The 19,431-nt window shown below is 44.3% G+C and overlaps 1 protein-coding gene across 3 annotated transcripts in view; it reads right to left on the bottom strand.

Annotated features, from left to right (window-relative positions):
• Positions 1-13,864, bottom strand: part of ints6l (integrator complex subunit 6 like) — an 80,639-nt gene extending 66,775 nt beyond the window's left edge. For 2 of the 3 annotated variants that reach the window (XM_055644105.1, XM_055644106.1), the window contains exons 1-5: positions 13,671-13,864; positions 13,485-13,562; positions 9,886-10,035; positions 5,006-5,095; positions 2,129-2,312 (exon numbers count right to left, since the gene is read on the bottom strand). In XM_055644105.1, coding sequence (XP_055500080.1) covers positions 2,129-2,312; positions 5,006-5,095; positions 9,886-10,035; positions 13,485-13,562; positions 13,671-13,781 — 613 coding nt within the window. In that variant the 5' untranslated portion in view covers positions 13,782-13,864. Of the gene's footprint in view, positions 1-2,128; positions 2,313-3,547; positions 3,672-5,005; positions 5,096-9,885; positions 10,036-13,484; positions 13,563-13,670 lie in introns of those variants that run through there. The other variant, XR_008724367.1, reaches the window with a different exon arrangement.
• Positions 13,865-19,431: the final 5,567 nt, after the last annotated feature.

Here is a 19,431-nt window from a genome sequence, read left to right as displayed (position 1 = left end):
CTAACCTAATTCTGTATGCCTGAACATAGTTTGTATCTCTCGATTCCATGCCTGTTCATGAGTCCGTCAAATCTCCAGCTAAGCCTACCACTTTGTGGGGTACGACGAATAATCCCTGTTCCAGCCCTATCCCCGAATTCTGTCTCCGCTACATTGACGACTGCATCGGGGCTACCGCCTGCACCCATGCAGAACTCAAGGACTTCATTAACTTCTATACCAATTTCCATCCTGCACTCAAATGCACTTGGACCATCTCCGACATCTCCCTTGTTTCTTGATCTCGGCGTCTCCATCACAGGAGATAGACTATCGACGGACATCAATTACAAACCTCCTAACTACCACAGATATCTAGACTACACTTCTTCCTGCCCTGCCCCCTGCAAAGACTATCCTCTACTCCCAATTCCTCAGTCTACGCTGCATCAGTGCCCAACATGAGGTGTTCCATACCATGGCATCCAAGATGTCTATATTCTTTAAGGAACAGTGGTTCCCCTCTTCCATCACAGATGAGGCCCTCACACAGGTCTCTGGTATCCCGCAGCTCAGCTCTTGCACCTCCTCCCAGCAGTCACAACAGGCACAGGGTCCGCCTAGTCCTCACCTTTCACCCCATCAGCCATTGTATACAGCACAATCCTCCAACATTTCTCCCACCTCCAATGGGATCCTACCACTAGCCACATCTTCCCATCTCCATCCCTTTTCCTCTTTCCACAGAGACCGTTCCCCCCACAACTTTCTGGTTAATTCATCACTTACCTCCCAAACAACCTACACCCCCTCAGGTACATCCCCCTGCAACCGCACGAGATGCACCACTTTTCGTTGTACCTCCTCCCTTGGTTCCATTCAAGGACCCTGACAGTTCTTTCAGGTGAGGCAGAGGTTCACTTGCACCTCCTCCAACTTCATCTACTGTAGCCACTGTTCCAGGTGTGGAGTCTTATATATCGGCGGAACCAAGCACAGGCTTGCTGATCGTTTCGCCGAAAGCCTCCGCTCAGTCCGCCTAAGCCTACAAGATCTCCCGGTTGCTAAACACTTTAGCTCCCCCTCCTATACTGACATTTTCGTCCTGGGCCTTGTCCACTGTCTGAGTGAGGTCCAACACAAATTGGAGGAACAGCACCTCATATTTTGCTTGGGCAGCTTACAAGTCAGCAGTATGATTTTGATTTCTAACTTAAAGTAACCCTTGCTTTCACTCCATCTCCATATCTCCCCCACCCTAGTTCTCCAACGAGTTTCACTGTCCTTTTGATTAATTTTACCGATGGTTCTACATATCCTTATCATCTGCTTTGATCTTACCCATCCATATCGTTGCTCTCTCTCCCCGACTCAGTCTGAAGAATGGCCCCGAAACATCAACCATGCCTTCTCTCCAGAGAGGCTACCTGTCCTGCTGAGTTCCTCCAGCATTTTGTGTCTAGATCCTTCTTAAATGTTGCTATTGCATCAGCTTCTACCACCTCCGTTTGCTGGTTGGTTCCCTTGTCAATCGCCTTTAAACTTGCCCCTCACCTGTAAACTTTGCTCTCTACTATTTGACATTTCGTACCAGTGTCCATTCCCAGGGACTCTTGCATTTAGGAAATCATTAAATTATTAGTGATAGCCATCATGGCTCTGCGCAGGTGAGATACTGTCTAACATATTTGATTGAGAGTTTTGTGAATGTGGTCTACGTTGACATTTGTACTATGTTTCACAAAGTCCAACATGGTACACTGGTCCAGAAACATAGAAAATAGGTGCAGGAGTAGGCCATTCGGCCCTTCGAGATTAAGTCACACGGAACTCACAGCAAGTTGGTAAATTGTTTCTAAAATGGGCTTGGTCGTAGAAGAGGGTAGGCATAGAAGTGTTTTTCTGACTGATATTCCACAAGTATCAGAGTTTGTGACAATATATTTACAATTTGGATGAAAATTTAGGTCCCCTACCCAATCAAAAAATAGCAATTTACTTGCAAATTCTCTCCTCCTTCTTTATCTTATTGTGGAACAATTCAAGCATTTAACACCCAACATTACCCAATTGCCACCCTGAATACAAGACAAATACACCAGACTAGGAAATGTAAAACTTTCCATGGACAGAAGAATTGTTGGCTTACCTCCGGTCACTTCACACATCTGGGTCACAGCAGACTCATCTGAAGGCACGCTGCCCAGCTGCTCTGCTTCAAGGGATGATGCACCAGGGAGACGAAGAACCAATGCAAACAATCTCTGATCCCAGCGGAATGGCTCTTTTGTCAATTCACTACCAGGCAGCGGAGAATTTAATGGTAGGTGTAGCTGAAACAGAAAGCGTAGTTTCATATTACATTATTTAACAAAAAACAAAGTCAGCAAGATATTTCAGTTACTAAACTGGTGATTCCTTAGCTTCATCGCCAATGGGACACCATGAGATCAAAGATCAAGTCAGAGGGATATAGGGGTATATGTGCCCAGTTCCCCGAAAATTGAGCTACAGATAGACAGGGTGGTAAAGGTTTTTGGCCTTCATCAGTCAAGGCTTTGAGCATAGAAGTTGGGATGTTCTATTGCAGTTGTACACATTGGCGATGCTGCATTAGAGTACTGTTTAGTTTTATTTACCCTGCCAGAGGAAGGATGCTATTAAGCTGGAAAAGGGGCAGAGAAAATTTATGAAAATGTAGCCAGGACTCCGGGGCCCCAGCTATTGGGCATGCTAGGGCTTTATGCCTTGGAGCGCAGGAGGTTAAAGGATGATCTTTGAGATGTTTTGAATCGTGAAGAATTGATAGGTTGAATGCATAGGGCCCTTTACCCAGGGTAAGGGAATCAAGATCCAGGTGTGAGGCAAGAGGGGAAACATTTAATAGGAACTTGATGGGCAATTTTTTCCACTCAGAGGACGATGGCTATATGTAATGAGTTGCCTGATAAAGTAGCTGAGGGAGATACTAAAACAACGTGCCAAAGACAGTTGGACAGGTACTTGGACAGGAAAGGTTTGGAGGGATATGGACAGAATGGACAAGCTGAGATGGGTATTTTAGTGAGCATGGACAAGTCGGGCTGAGGAGCCTGTTTTCATGTTGTATGACTCTAATAGCAAGAGGCCACCAACACAATACATCTAGCAATCAATAAGATCATCGCTGATCTTTATCATCAGCAAACATCCTGCACCCATGTCCCTTGATCTCAATACCCAAATGTCAAACTTTATCTTGGATATATTCAACTTCTAGAACACCCTTAGCTAAATTCTTCCAGATTCATTACCTTATTGTTGAAGAATTTTCTGATTGGACCCCTAGTTCTTAACAATAGAGCCATGGGAAAAGTCAATTCCAAATCTACCCTGTCAAGTTCCAAAAACACTTTTACATTTCAATGAAATTACTCTGCCAAACTCCGCATCTAGTATGCTAAATCTCACAGGACAAATCCACAATCCCAGAAATAAATCTGATTGATACCTGCTGCACACTATCCAAAGCATGCCATTCTGTAACATGAGGGGCCACATAAGCACACAATATTTCAAATGTACTCACCACACCTCATATAATCGGAGTAAGGCATCTCTATTGATTCTCTCTGTAGGAAGGAACTGCAGATGCTGGTTTAAATTGAAGGTCGACAAAATGCTGGAGTGACTCAGTGGGACAAGCAGCATCTCTGCAGAGAAAGAATGGGTGACGTTTCGAGTCGAGACCCTTCTTCAGATTCTCTAATCTCTACCAAAGCCAAGAACTCACATTTTTTACATTCCATTCATCAGGCCTATTCAGTTCAATCTATGCCATCCTGAAACACATCTGCATCCTCCAAACACTGTTAAAATCTACCTTTGTATCAAAAGCAAAATTGGATACACTATACACGATCCCCTCAATCAAATGACTGATATAGATTGAGGGCAGTTGGGCCTAGACCATCAATTCCTGCAACACAGCCTCCCTATCCAAAACTTTGTTCCTTGTTTTCTGTCCACAAGCTACTTCTCAATTCACCACAATGACAGCTCAAATAGCTCAGTTTAGTTTATTGTCACGTGTACCGAGCTACAGTGAAAAGCTTTTGTTGCGTGCTAACCAGTCAGCAGAAAGACAATACATGATTACAATCGAGCCATTTAGTTTATAGGTACATGATAAAGGAATAACGTTTAGTGCAAGGTAAAGCCAGCAAAGTCCGATCAAGGAAAGTCCGAGGGTCACCAATGAGGTAGATAGTAGTTTAGCAATGCTCTCTGGTTCTGGTAGAACGATTCACTTGCATAACAACTGGGAAGAAACTGTCCCCGAATCTGGTGATGTGCGTTTTCACACTTCTATAACTTTTGAGTGATGGGAGAGGGGAGAAGAGGGAATGGCCAGGGTGGGACTCATCCTTGATTAACAGGCTAGCCTTGCCGAGGCATTGTGAGGTATAAACGGAGTCAATTGAAGGGAGGTTGGTTTGTGTTATGGTTTGGGCTGCGTCCACAATTCGCTGAAATTTCTTGCACTTGGAGGAAGCTGTTTCCAAATCAAGCTGTGATGCATCTTGATAAAATGGGTTTAATGGTGCATCGGTAGAAGTTGGTGAGAGTTGTCGGGGTCATGCCAAATTTCCTAAGCCCTCGAAAGAAGTAGAGGCATTAGCGTGCTATATTTCTCAGCACAAACCAAGCAGAATTCCTTGCCTAATTATGAATAATTGCATTTGAAAATATGATTGCGTGCCATGGACCTCATCAGTCATCCTTCTCTTCCCATCATTCCATTTATAGCCCTAATCAACGATCCCTATTCCCTCCAGCAACTGCATTCACTTACAACCTTTCTGGCCAGTTTCACTTATTTTTCAATATCACAGGATAACCAATATTGAAACCAAGAAAAGAAAAAGCAGAAATAATAAAGCCATTAGGATATGGCAAAACAGGAGATTCCTGATTTCCAAAGAAGTAATGCCTAAATTCATAGCTACAACCACAAAGCGTAAATGAGACAATGATCTTATTTTACCTCCTCTTGCACACCGCCATTATTTGTCATTTTGCTTCCGTCAGAGATGGTGATTATAACAGATGGTTCAAGGAAAAAAGGATTCCTCCCCTGCAGGAAACAAACCACAAATATAGAATGGGGCACATGGATTTCACAGACATCAGCAAGGGCTCACTAGCTTTGTTCATAGCTCCACAACAAATATCTGAAAGTAAATAGAACCAATCGCTCTTGTAGAAAAGGTCACTGACAAACAGGAAAAGGAAATCAGGAAACTATTGTTTGCTTCATGACTTTTTCAAATGATTCTTTTAACTTACAATATTATCAAATCGTGACCTCGGCCAAAAGCACCTTGAATGAAGACCTTTTTAATAGTTTTAAAGGATGGTGAGTCTTTGGAATTCTCCACACCCGAGTTCTTTCAAAACAGAAAGATTTCTGGCTATTAAAGCAATCAATTAAATAAACCATAGGTGGGTAGTCAGCTGTCTTCTTGGTGAATGGTAGGGAGAAGATCCAAATGTATTACAACCCAAGTTATGTACATGGTATTGTACAGGGGGAATCCTGCCCCACTCAGTTGATGTGAGTTTTTTTGAGGATGTGACTAAGATGAATGACGTAGGATGCAATTGATGGCAAAGTGGTAAGCATTGTCTACATACGATACAATATTACTTTATTGTCAGAGCAAGTCTGAAATTTGTTTTGCATCGCAGCAGCTCCATTTACAGCATCACAGAAAAGACAAAAGAGACGAGAGAAGACAAGCATTAAGACATCAAGACAGGACCCAAAAATACATACATTCAACAGAACATTACAATAACAGAAGACAACATTTAAGGCCCAACAGCGTGCATTTGATCTGGGATTAAGCGCCGTATTTAGTTCGAGGATTGACTGCTGCACAAAAGAGCGCTTCAGTCTAACCTTATTAAATTTTGGAACCCTACATCTCCGGTTTGATGGCAACAAATTGTACTCGCTGTTCAAAACGTGGTTGGATGTTAGCAAGGTATTGCCTAAGTCCTACATAGTAGATTGGTCCAAAAGGTTATGGCACATGGGATGAGCTGGATAATTTTCATATACCTCGTTGGAGACCTTTAAACTATCCATAATCAGAATTTATCTTGCACTAAATGTTGTACTTTTATCTCAAGGGTCTGAGCTACAGAGAGAGGTTGTGCAGGCTAAGACTTTATTCCTTGGAGTGCAGGAGGATGAGGGGTGGTCTTATAGAGATGTACAAAATCATGAAGAATAGATCAGGTAGACGTACAGTCACGCCCAAAGTAAGAGAATCGAGAACCAGTGGGCATAGATTTGAGGTTAGGGGGGGAAAATTTAATGGGAACCCATGGGGTCACTTTTTCACACAAAGGGTGGTGGGTGCATAGAACAAGCTGTCAGGCGAGGTAGTTGAGGCAGGTACTACTGCAAAGTTTAAGAAAAATTAGACAGGTACATGAAAAGGATGAGTTTAGAGGGATACGATCCAATCGCAGGCAGGTTGGACGAGTGTTGATGGGACATGTTGGCCGATATGGGTAAGTTGGGCCGAAGGGCCTGTTTCCATGCTGTATGACTATCTATACACTTTGGGTGGTTTGCTTGCAATCATGTTTGCAAACTCAATCTTGAGTTTAGTTTAGAGATAGTGTGGAATCAGGACCTTCAGCCCAACGAGTCAGCATCGACCAGCAATCACACAAACACTAAATCTATACTATACACTAGGGACAATTTACAGAAACCAATTAATCTACAAACCTGCATGTCTTTAGAATGTGTGAAGAAACCAGAGCACCCAGAAAAACTCATGGTCATATGGAGAATGTACGAACTCCGGATAGACAGCAACTGTAGTCAGGATCAAACCCTAGTCTCTGGCCTAGCAACTCTACCATTGCGTCACTGTGCTGCTTTTTCTTTGACTGGATAGCATGCAGCTAAAGATTTTCAATGTGCGTTGTGACAATAATAAACTAAAATAATCAGATCAAAAATTAGGAGAAGGCCAGCGATTTTATTATTGGATGTCTGCAACCAATAGCCTATTACGTTGATCAGTTGCTTATAATATATTTTAAGCAAATTGGATGTGAACATAGGAATGATTAGCCAGTTTGCGGATAAGCCAAAAATTGTTGTTGTGAATAGTAAGGAAGGTTGTCCAAGGCTAAAATACGTTATAGACCAGATGGTAACATAAGCAAGGAGTTTGCAGATAGAAATTACCTCACAAATTGAAGGTTATGCAGTTTGTGAAGTCAAATAGAGATGAGATATATACAGTAAATGGTAGGGTACTAATGAATGTAGATAAAAGAGGGACTTTGGGTCCCTTGAAAGTCGCAGCACAGCTGGACAGGGCGAAGGCACCATATGGCACGATTGCCTTCATAAGAAAGTCAAAGATGCGGAGCAAGAGTTCGACAAAACAGTCGTCTAGTCCACACTTGGTCTTCTTGATGCAGAGGATGCCACATTGAGAGCACCAAACGCAACAGGATGATGCGACTATTTCACTTACACTGTTTGCAAAGACCAGCTGGAGCTCCCAGTTGCTAGCCATTTGAACTCACCTTACCATATTGACCCCATTCCTTGCCTCCTGCACTGCCGGAGCCTGATCACTAGCAAACTGGAAGAACAGTACCCCATATTGTGCTTGGGTAGCCAACCAACAGTATGATCATTGACCCGTCGAATTTCAGGAACCCCCCCCCCCCCCCCCCTCTCATCAACCGTTTTGATCCCGTTGGAGGTGGTGAAAATGTTGGAGGATTATATGTTGTATGCAACGGCTGATGGGGTGGAAGTTGGGGACAAGAGGGACTCTGTCCTTGTTATGAATAGAGGGAAGGGGAGTAAGAGCAGTACTGTAGGTTAGAGGAGACCCTGGTGAGAGCCTCATCAATAATGGTAAGGGGAACCCCATACAACATATAATCCTCCGACATTTCCGCCACCTCCAATGGGGTCCTACTACTGGCCACATCTTCCTATCTCCTCCCCTTTCTGCTTTCCGCAGAGACCTTTCCATCCGTAACTCCCTGGTCAATTCTTCCCTTCCCACCCATACCACCCCCTCCCCGGGTACTTTCCCCTGCAACCACAGGAAATGCAACACTTGTCCCTATACCTCCCCCTTCGACTCCATCCATGGACCCAATCAGTCTTTCCAGGTGAGGCAGAGGTTCACCTGCACCTCCTCCAACCTCATCTAGTGCATCCGCTGTTCTAGGTGTCAACTACTCCACATCAGCGAGAAGAAGCGCAAGCTCGGCAATCGCTTCGCTGAACACCTCCGTTCAGTCCATGTTAACCAATCTGATTGCCTTGTTGCTCAGCCCTTCCATTCCTAATCTGAGCTTTCTGTCCTGGGCCTCCTCCATTGCCAGCGTGAGGCCCAGCGCAAATTGGAGGAACAGCGCCTCATATTTTGCTTGGGTAGCTTGCACCCCAGCAGTATGAACATTGACTTCTCTAATTTTAGATAGCCCTTGCTGTCTCCCTCCTTCCCCTCCCCTTCCCAGCTCTTCTACAAATCCTATTGTCTCCGCCTACTTCCTTTCTCTCTCCCGCGCCCCCCCCGACATCAGTCTGAAGAAGGGTGTCGACCCGAAACGTCACCTATTCCTTCTCTCCATAGATGCTGCCTCACCCGCTAAGTTTCTCCAGCATTTTGCGTCTACCTTCGATTGATCCAGCATCAGCAGTTTTTTTCTTGAACATCTCACCCCTCCAAGTTCCCCATTTTCATTTTATTTCCCTTCCCGTCCTCTCCCGTGCCCTCTCCTTTTCCACCTTCTAACCCTTCCTCCCTCTTTACTTTTCACTCGTATATCCTTCTTATTCGGCACTGTGTTCACCGCTAGCCTTTGTTATCTCGTTATTATTACCAGCTGACCAGCTTTGCTATAACCAAATGACAATCACCACTTCAAACCTGTATCCAACTATCAGTCGCCAGTTTTTGACAACCTAAACCTCTTTACTTGCTTTCTTCCCTCTACTCCATCAGTCTGGAGAACGGTCTGGGTCCAAAACGCTGTCTGTCCATTTCCCTCGACCAATGCTACCTGACCCGCTGAATTCCTCCAGCATTTGGTTTTTGTTTTTCCGAAACTATAGGGCATATATTTGAAGTGATAGGGAAAAAGATTAAAAAGGCACCTATGGGGAAACTTTTTTCACACAGAGGATGGAGAGTATACCGAATGAACTGCCTGGGAAAGTACAATTACAACATTTAAAAGATACTTGGACAGGTTCACGGATAGAAAAGGTTTGGAGGAATATGTGCCAAAACATAGGCAAAACGGATGAGTTCAGATATATCACTTATTCGGTATGTATAAGTTTGGCCAATGGGCCTAGTTCCAAGCAATTTAATTCTGTAACTATCTAGGGCTTTGTTTGGGGCATGGATTCTAACCGAGGGTAACCTAGAATGCTGGAGAGAACCAACAAGAAATTAGATCAGCAAGATGATTGGGACAAGGAGATCCAGAATGCGTCAAGGAGTCCATGAACAAAAAAATGTCTGAACTTTTTTGTGGATAAGATAAAAATTTCAATCAGAAAAATAGATTTATAGTATAAAGTAATGTTAAGATGGTTAAAAAGGTTTAACAAATAAATCAATATAACAAACAACAGATACACACACACACAGAATTAAAGGCTAAATTGTGCTTTTCAGCAACTGAATGCCAGAGAGCATCAATTCAAAATACAACATTACTGCATTACAAATTCTAAAATCAAGCAGAGTCTCAACTACAATACTCAATATCAACAATGCTTTTGGAAGTAGATTATCTCAAAACAGTTACAGGTGGGATGTGAACCAAGCTACTTTTTAAAATATTGATTGTACTTACTTGACCATAATTATCTATTCCTGAAACTAAACGGTTCAAATTTAGTAAATCGAAGGATGCCCGCAAGGCTTGACCAAGTGTAGTGAGTCCAGTTGCCTGAAGATTCTTCAGCTCATTCATGAAAGTTGCATGATTTTCCTTCCAGCCAGCCTGGAAAATATCAATACTTAATACTCATGTAAAAACCTAAATTCATGTGAAATTCAGTAAGGTCAGGTGTTTTCTGGGTATACCGTATGGTTAAATATTTTAAATTATAGAAACAATGAATATTTCTCATTTATAGTTTGAATGCTTGATGTATTTGGTAAAATTAAAAGATCCTAAATTTAAAGTCATGCAAATATCACATCCAAATCTTAAGATTCTATACACATGTGAAACCAAGAGTCAATTCAGTTTCTGTGGAAAGCATTAAGGGGTGGAGACGGGAAGATTTGGCTCGTGTGTGGCTCATGGTGAGATCTCGTTAGTGCTGGTGAAAATGTTGGAGGAGTATGTGCTGTATGCAAAGGCTGATAGGGAGAAAGGTGAAGATTAGGGGGAATCTGTCCCTGTTGCGACTGGGGGAAGGGAGAGCAAGAATGGAAATGCGGGCTACCGAAGAGACCCTTGTGAGGGCCTCATCTACGATGGAAGTGGTGAACCCCCATTCCCTAAAGAATGAGGACATCACAGATGTCCTGGTATGGGAACACCTCATCTTGGGCACAAATGAGGCCAAGGCGGAGGAATTAGGAGCTGGGGATAGTGTCTTTACTGGAGACTGGTTGAGATCTGCCTTTACCACTTCTTTTGGCACCTTGTTTCATATAACCACCAACCTCTATGCAAAAACATTGCCCTTCAGATCTACTGGCTTTTGATAAAGTCTCATTTAAGTGGCAAGTATTCAAAACTAAAACACATGGATTAAAGCCAATATATTGCAGATGGAAAATTGATTAACAGATAGGAACCTTTCTTGTAAACCTCCTCTTTACCCTCTCCAGATCCAGCACATCCTTTCTCAGTACAACAAATGCAGCCTGACCAGTGCCTTATAGAGCCTCGACATTACATCTGTTATTTTATTCCAGTCCTCTTGATATAAATGCTTGCATTGAATTTGCCTTCCTTACTACCGATTCGACTTGCAAATTAACTTTTTAGGTGTCTGGATTCTCTCTCCATTTAGAAATCGTATTTCAGGAATTAATTCTTAATCTCAGCTATTCACAATAAATATCAATGATTTAGACAATGGAAATGAAGAGTATATTTCCACTGTGGCAACACAGTACAACCACCGCCTTACAGTGCCAGAGACCCGGGTTCGATCCCGACTATGGGTGCTTATCTGAATGGAATGTGTACGTTCTCCTCGTGACCTGCTTGCATTTTTTCCAAGAACTTCAGTTTCAATATAGACAATAGGCGCAGGAGCAGGCCATTCGGCCCTTCAAGCCAGCACCGCCATTCAATGTGATCATGGCTGATCATCCCCAATCAGTACCCCATTCCTGCCTTCTCCCCATATCTCCTGACCGCTATTTTTAAGAGCCCTATCTAGCTCTCTTTTGAAAGCATCCAAAGAACCTGCCTCCACCGCCCTCTGAGGCAGAGAATTCCACAGTCAAGTCAAGTCAAGTTTATTTGTCACATACACATACGAGATGTGCAGTGAAATGAAAGTGGCAATGCTCGCGGACTTTTATGCAAAAGACAAACAACAAAACAACCAAACAAATTATAAACACAATCATAACACACATATTCTTTTACATAATGACTCACCATTCTGTGACAACAAGTGAGGCCCAACGAAAAAGTTTCCTCCTACTCTCCAAAAACATACAGATTTGTAGTTTAAATGACTTGGTATAAATTTCCATACTGTGTGAAGGGTAGTGTTAATGTGCAGGAATCGTTGGTCGGTATGTACTCGGTGGACCGAATGACCTGTTTCTGCACTGTATATCTAAACCAAACTAAACTGAATAAAACAAGACCGAATAGGATTGTGAGGAGGATACAAAGAGGCTTCAAGGCAATTTAGTTAAATTGGGCAAGTGGTCCACAGCAGATCCTGGGCAGTGTGCATAAATAAATGCGAAGTTATCCACTTCAGTAGGATAAGCAATATTTAAATGGCAACCAAGATACACTGAAGTACAAAGTCACTGAAAACAAACATGCAGCAGTACAAATGAAAATAAAAACAAAGAAGTTGCAATCGCTGTTCAATGAAGGGTCTCAGAACTGAAACATTAACATGGCGATGTTGACTGGGAGAAGTATGTAAAGGACAAGTAAATAAGCACAAATGCAATAGAATACAACACCCAAGGTAAGGCCATTCATTTTCAAAGAGAAAACAGGATTTTTTTTAAGGTTGATGTTAAGAATGTTCAGAATATTTCATGACAAGGTTGCTTTGCATATAATTAATTGTGCGTTAACATGCAGTGCAATAAGGATAGATTAAGCAGTCTAGTCCTAGAATAAGAGGTGATCAAATTTGAAGCAATTCTTACTGGACTCAACGGTGGATACTGGATGATAGCCTACATGTCTGGGATCTCCAAATTCTTCCCAATGTCACATAAAGAGAATAAACATTCACATCAAAATACACCTTTACCCCCAATCTTTGGAATTCACTACTCTAGAATTTATTCTCACAATTGCTTATAACCATTTTGGCCCACCATGCCTATACCACCATGCTTAACATTTCTCTGTAACTATCATCGATTTGCCACACACTTTCTTCCGATTCTACCACTCGCCTACACATTAGGGGCAATTTACAAAGGCCAATTAACCTCCCAAGCCAAGGGTCTCGACCCGAAATGTCACCCAATCCTTCTCTCCAGAGTTACTCCAGCTTTTTGTGTCTATCTTCCCAATCCATAAATCTTCAGTAATGTAAAAAGCTGCAGATGCTGAAAATCAGAGCAATTAACGGGGGGGGGGGGGTCAAGTTCAAACCTAGATTCCTGAAGTCGAGGTGGTAGCTGAGCCAATGTATCAGTTGCTCAATTATTGAATACGCAAAGATGACTACATATGAAAACAACCAAGGGATATGCAGTTTGTAGAGCAAGAAAATGTTCAAGGCAAATTTTCAGCCAATACTTTAGTAATGACAGACCAAGTCCACGAAGTCAATAGTTTGTTCCTGCTTCTGCATTCTTAAAGGCCAATAAATGGAAAATAGCAATCAAACCTTAGAAGCGAGAATCAAACGGCCATCCTGAATAACCGAGAACCCGGCTTCACATGCCCCAGGCATGGGTCTCCACCCCGGGACCCTGCCTCAGACCGGGTCCTCACCCCACTGCCTCACTCAGTCCCCCGGAACCCGGGAATGACTCAAGACCGGTCCCTACCCTTAGGATCCAGTCCAACCCTGCCCCCGGGACCCCACTACCGGGACCTTGCCTGTCCCCGCCCCCCCGGACTATGCCTCACCCCGACCCGGTCTCCAACCCCGGGACCCTGCCTCACCCCGACCCGGTCTCCAACCCCGGGACCCTGCCTCACCCCGACCCGGTCTCCAACCCCGGGACCCTGCCTCACCCCGCCCCCGTCCCCACCCACGGGCGCTCGCTCACCTTGATGCCGCAGGGCGCCTCGTCGAAGGTGACCAGCATGTACCTGTCGCCGCGGCTGGCGGGGTCGCGGGCCCGCATCTGTGGGGAGAGAGGGAACAGAGTCAGTGTGAGGGAGTGAGGCGCCGCTCCAGGCCCGGCTCGGCTCGGCCCAGCCCGCCCGGCATTTCTCAAATGTACTTTTGTTACCTTCATGAAAAGCTCGACAGCGCCCTTGGCGATATCCAGGTAAGTGGTGCCCAGGTAGGTGCGTTGGCTCATGGACGCCGACGTGTCGATGAGGAAGAGCAGGACGGGCATCTTGCCCCCGCCGCCCGCACCGACCGACCGACCGACGGACGGACGCGAGCGCACGAGGCCTGCGCGCGCCCTCGCCCTCCCTCTTCCCCCCCCTCCCGCCGGCAGTGGGGCCAAGCACACGTGACCTGCCGCCTGCCTCTGGTTGGTTGAGGCTTCACCGGGCAGCGAGCGAGGCATGCTGGTCGTTGTAGTCTTCTCCGCATTCACTCGAAAGTGAAATTAATCGGAAAAGCTGCAAACACACAGTCGATTGGGCGGCATCCGTGGCAAGAGAATTGGCAGCAACCCGAACTCAGAACTGGAAAAGCAACTTGAAACAGACACCCAAGCGACTTTTTTTTCTCGTTATTTATATTGTTTACAGAGAACTATGTTTACATATTCTGTTTTACTGCTGCAAGTAAGAATGCAATTGTTCTATCTGGGACATGATAATAAAACGCCAAGATAGGCACACAAAGCTGGAGTAACGCAGTTTCTCTGAAGAAAAGGAATAGGTGACTTTTTAGATAGACTCGAGACCCTTCTCTAGACTGAGAGTCAGAGCAAAGGGGAATGAGAGATATAGACGGTGAGGTAGAGAGATATAGAACAAATGAATGAAAGATATGAAAAAATGTGACAATAAAGGAAACAGGTCATTGTTAGCTGTGTGCTTGCGGAGAATGAGTACAAAGAGATTCAGCAAGACGACTTTGAAGCTGGTACGGCTTGGGTGGTTGAGGGATGGAGAGAAAGGGTTGCAAGGGTTACTTGAAGCTAGAGAAACCAATATTCATTCCAGTCTGAAGAAGAGTTTCGGCCCGAAACGTTGCCTATTTCCTTCGCTCCATAGATGCTGCTGCACCCGCTGAGTTTCTCCAGCTTTTTTGTGTAACCTTCGATTCTCCAGCATCTGCAGTTCCTTCTTAAACCCAATATTCATTCCATTGGGTGCCATAAGCTGCCCAAACAAAATATAAGATGCTGTTCCACCAATTTGTGTTTAGCCCCACTCTGACAATGGAAGATGCCTAGGACAGAAAGGTCAGTGTGGGAATGGGTATTAAAATGTTTTGCAACCAGGAGATCGGGTTGGTCCAGGCAGACTGAACAAAGGTGTTCAGGTGATTGCCCAGTCTACGTTTGGTCTCGCCAATGTATAAGAGTCCACATCTTAATAATAAAACACTCTTGATTGCAGATATCGGGATGTGGAACATAAATACAAACTACTTGAAACACTCAGCGGCGAGCAGTGTCAGACGATGCAAAGCGGCAGTTGCCATTTCGGGGAGACTCGGGGTCGCACTTTGCTTCCATATATCCAGCTTGATCTGCTGAGTTCTTATAAGTTTGTTTTTGCTCTAGTTTCTTGCATCTGTGGTCTCATGTGTCCCCATAACAAATTTGAAAGTTGTCCATTCAACCGCTGAGCAGTGTTCTCATGACTGTGATATGTCTCTGATCACACTCCACAGCCCTAACTACAAATCTGCATCAGCACCTAACTATATGGACTTTGCATAAGGATTGCACCACCTGCTTCAGTTTGGGCTACTTTGGATAGACACAAAAAGCTGGAGTAATAATAGACAATAGGTGCAGGAGAAGGCCATATGGCCCTTCGAGCCAGCACCGCCATTCACTGTGATCATGGTTGATCATCCACAATCAGTATCTCGGTCCTGCTTTCTCCCCATATCCCTTGACTCCGCTATTCTTGCTATTGAAGGAGTGCAGTGTAGGTTTACAAGGTTAATTCCCAGGATGGTGGGACTGTCATATGCTGAGAGAATGGCACGGCTGGGCTTGTATACTCTGGAGTTTAGAAGGATGTGAGGGGATCTTATTGAAACGTAAGATTATTAAGGGTTTGGACACGCTAGAGGCAGGAAACTTGTTCCCGAAACCACAGTTTAAGAATAAGGAGTAAGCCTTTTAGAACCGAGACGAGGAAACACATTTTCTCACAAAGAGTTGTGAGTCTGTGAAATTCTCTGCCTAAGAGGGCGGTGGAGGCCAGTTCTCTGGATACTTTCAAGAGAGAGCTACATAGGGCTCTTAAAAATAGCGGAGTCAGGGGATATGGGGAGAAGGCAGGAACGGGATACTGATTGGGGAAGGTCAGCCATAATCACATTAAATGGCTGTGCTGGCTCGAAGGGCCGAATGGCCTACTCCTGCACCTATTGTCTATTGTCTATCTCTGGAGAAAATGAATAGGTGACGTTTTGAGACGCTTCTTCAGACGGTCTGACTACTTTGGTCTGGATACTTGTTTAAGAAAGATCTGCAGATGCTGGAAAATTCGAAGGTAGACAAAAAAATGCTGGAGAAACCCAGTGAGTGAGGCAGCATCTATGAAGAGAAGGAATAGGCAACGTTTCGGGTCTGAAGGTCTCGACCTGAAACGTCACCTATTCCTTCTCTCCATAGATGCTGCCTCACACGCTGAGTTTCTCCAGCATTTTTTGCCTACCTTTGGTCTGGATACTGATCATTTATTGTTTAATTGTATATTTATTATTATGCTGTTGCATTAATATGCTTGAAAAATTAGCATTATTAATTGCTTTGTTCCATGCCCCGTGCGTGTAACTATTACGTAAATACTCTTGAACTGTATTTTGAAAAATCATTCCTCAGCTGATGACTCAGCTTCATCTTCCCATGTTCATCTTAAGCCCAGCCACCACCTTTGTCTCCATGCTCCCTTGTTCGTCTGAGAGTTCCCCCCCCCCATCCCCCACACACGTTGTGTGTACCTCCAGACACATCACATTATATAATTTTTCCCACTGTGTTGTAGAGTCATAGTTTGAGGTTTAAAGATACAATATGGGACATTTCGCACTAGTCCTATGTTATCCCACTTTTGCATCCATTCCCTGCACAGTCAGGCTCAATTTGCAGAGGTCAATCAACGTCCAACTTCCACTCAACACGTTTTTGGGATGTGGAAGGAAACCGGAGCATCCCTACACTGTCAAAGAGAGAACGTGCAATCTCCATGTCGACTGCACCCGAGGTCAGGATTGAACCCGAGTCTGTGGTGCTGCAAGACAGTCGCTCCACCAAGAGGGGCTACTGCGCCGCCCGTCATGGAAACATGTCCTTTAGGGCTAATGTCATCTGTTCGTATCCCTCTAAAAACATTACCACCCATATCTGTCAAGATGCTCTGTTCCAAAGATCTGTTCGATCCTCTTGTGCCCGTACTTCCTCAATGCCTCAGTTATTGTACATTTGTCCCTATTAGTACCGTCATGCCAACGTTGTTGCCCGAGCCCAAATTTTCCAATGCTTCAGTTCCTCAAGCTCTATATCCCTCTAGTTCCTTCCCACTGACCGAGTTCCTTGCTCCGGTGCCCGTGTTCTACTATAAAAACATAGATAGCAAGCTTGCTCCGCTATTCGGTGCAATAGCACTGCTCTGACAATATAATAGACAATAGGTGCAGGAGTAGGCCATTTTGCCCTTCGAGCCAGCACCACCATTCAATGTGATCATGGCTGATCATCCCCAATCAGTACCCCGTTTCTGCCTTCTCCCCATATCCCCTAATAGCGATTTTTAAGAGCCCTATCTAGCTCTCTCTTGAAAGCATCCAGAGAACCTGCCTCCACCGCCCTCTCAGGCAGAGAATTCCACAGACTTACCACACTCTGTGAGCAGAAGTATTTCCTCGTCTCCGTTCTAAATGGCTTACTCCTTATTCTTAAACTGTGGACCCTGGTTCTGGACTCCCCCAACATCAGGAACATGTTTCCTGCCTCTAGCATGTCTAAGCTCTTAACAATCTTATATGTTTCAATGAGATTACCTCTCATCCTTCTAAACTCCAGAGTGTTCAAGCCCAGCTTCTCCATTCTTTCTTCATATGACAGTCCCGCCATCCCGGGAATAACCTTGTAAACCTATGCTGCACTCCCTCAATAGCAAGAATGTCCTTTCTCAAATTAGGGGACCAAAACTGCACACAATACTCCAGGTGTGGTCTCACTAGGGTTCTGTACAACTGCTCCTCTTTGCTCCTATATTCGATTCCTCTTGTTATAAAGGCCAACATGCCATTTCGCTTCTTCACTGCCTGCTGTACCTGCATGCTTACTTTCATAGACTGATGTACAAGGACCCCCAGATATCGTTGTACTTCCCCTTTTCCCAACTTGATGCCATTTAGATAGTAATCTGCCTTCCTGTTTTTGCTACCAAAGTGGATTACCTCACATTTATCCCCATTAAACTTCACCTGCCATGCATCTGCCCACTCCCCCAACCTGTCCAATTCATCCTGCATTCTCATAGCATCCTCCTCACAGTTCACAATGCCACCCAGCTTTGTGTCATCAGCAAATTTACTAATGTTAGTTTGAATCCCTTCATCCAAATCATTGATGTATATTGTAAATAGCTGTGGTCCCAGCAGAGCCTTACGATACCCCACTAGTCACTGCCTGCCATTCTGAAAGGGACCCGTTAATCCCTACTCTTTGTTTCCTGTCTGCCAACCACTTCTCTATCCATGTCAGAACTCTACCCCCAATACCATGTGCCCTAACTTTGCCCACTAATCTCCTATGTGGGACCTTATCAAATGCTTTCTGAAAGTCCAGGTACACTACATCCACTGGCTCTCCCTTGTCCATTTCCCAGTTACATCTTCAAAAAATTCCAGGAGATTAGTCAAGCATGATTTCCCCTTCGTAAATCCATGCTGACTCGGACCGATCCTGTAACTGCTATCCAAATGTGCGGCTATCTCATCTTTTATAATTGACTCCAGCATCTTCCCCACCACCGATGTCAGGCTAACTGGTCTATAATTCCCCGTTTTCTCTCTCCCGCCTTTCTTAAAAAAATGGGATAACATTAGCTACCCTCCAATCCACAGGAACTGATCCTGAGTCTATAGAACATTGGAAAACGATCACCAATGCATCCACAATTTCAAGAGCCACTTCCTTAAGTACCCTGGGATGTAGACCATCAGGCCCTGGGGATTTATCAGCCTTCAGTCCCATCAGTCTATCCAACACCATTTCCTGCCTAATGTAGATTTCCTTCAGTTCCTCTGTCACCCCAGATCCTCTGGCCACTACTATATCAGGAAGATTGTTTGTGTCCTCCTTAGTGAAGACAGATCCAAAATACCTGTTCAACTCATCTGCCATTTCCTTGTTCCCCATAATAAATTCACCTTTTTCGGTCTTCAAGGGTCCAACTTTGGTCTTAACTAATTTTTTCCGCTTCACATAACTAAAGAAGCTTTTACTATCCTGCTTGATATTCTTCGTTACCTCATCTTTTCTCCCCATATTGTCTTTTTGGTTATCTTCTGTTGTTCTTTAAACATTACCCAATCCTCTTGCTTCCCGCTCATCTTTGCTACGTTGTACTGTCCCTGACGTCCCTTGTCAGCCATGGTCGTCCCTTTCTCCCCTTGGAATCTTTCTTCCTCCTTAGAATGAACTGATTCTGCACCTTCTGTATTATTCCTAGAAATACCTGCCATTGTTGTTCCACTGTCATCCCTGCTAGTGTATCTTTCCAGTCAACTTTGGCCAGCTCCTCCCTCATGGCCCCATAGTCCCCTTTATTCAACTGCAACACTGACACCTCCGATGTACTCTTCTCCCTCTCCAATTGTAGATTTAACCTGACCAT

The sequence above is a fragment of the Leucoraja erinacea genome, chromosome 12 (genome assembly GCF_028641065.1).
Source record: "Leucoraja erinacea ecotype New England chromosome 12, Leri_hhj_1, whole genome shotgun sequence".
Taxonomy (NCBI): Eukaryota; Metazoa; Chordata; class Chondrichthyes; order Rajiformes; family Rajidae; genus Leucoraja; species Leucoraja erinaceus.
This window is presented reverse-complemented; position numbering and strand designations above follow the sequence as displayed.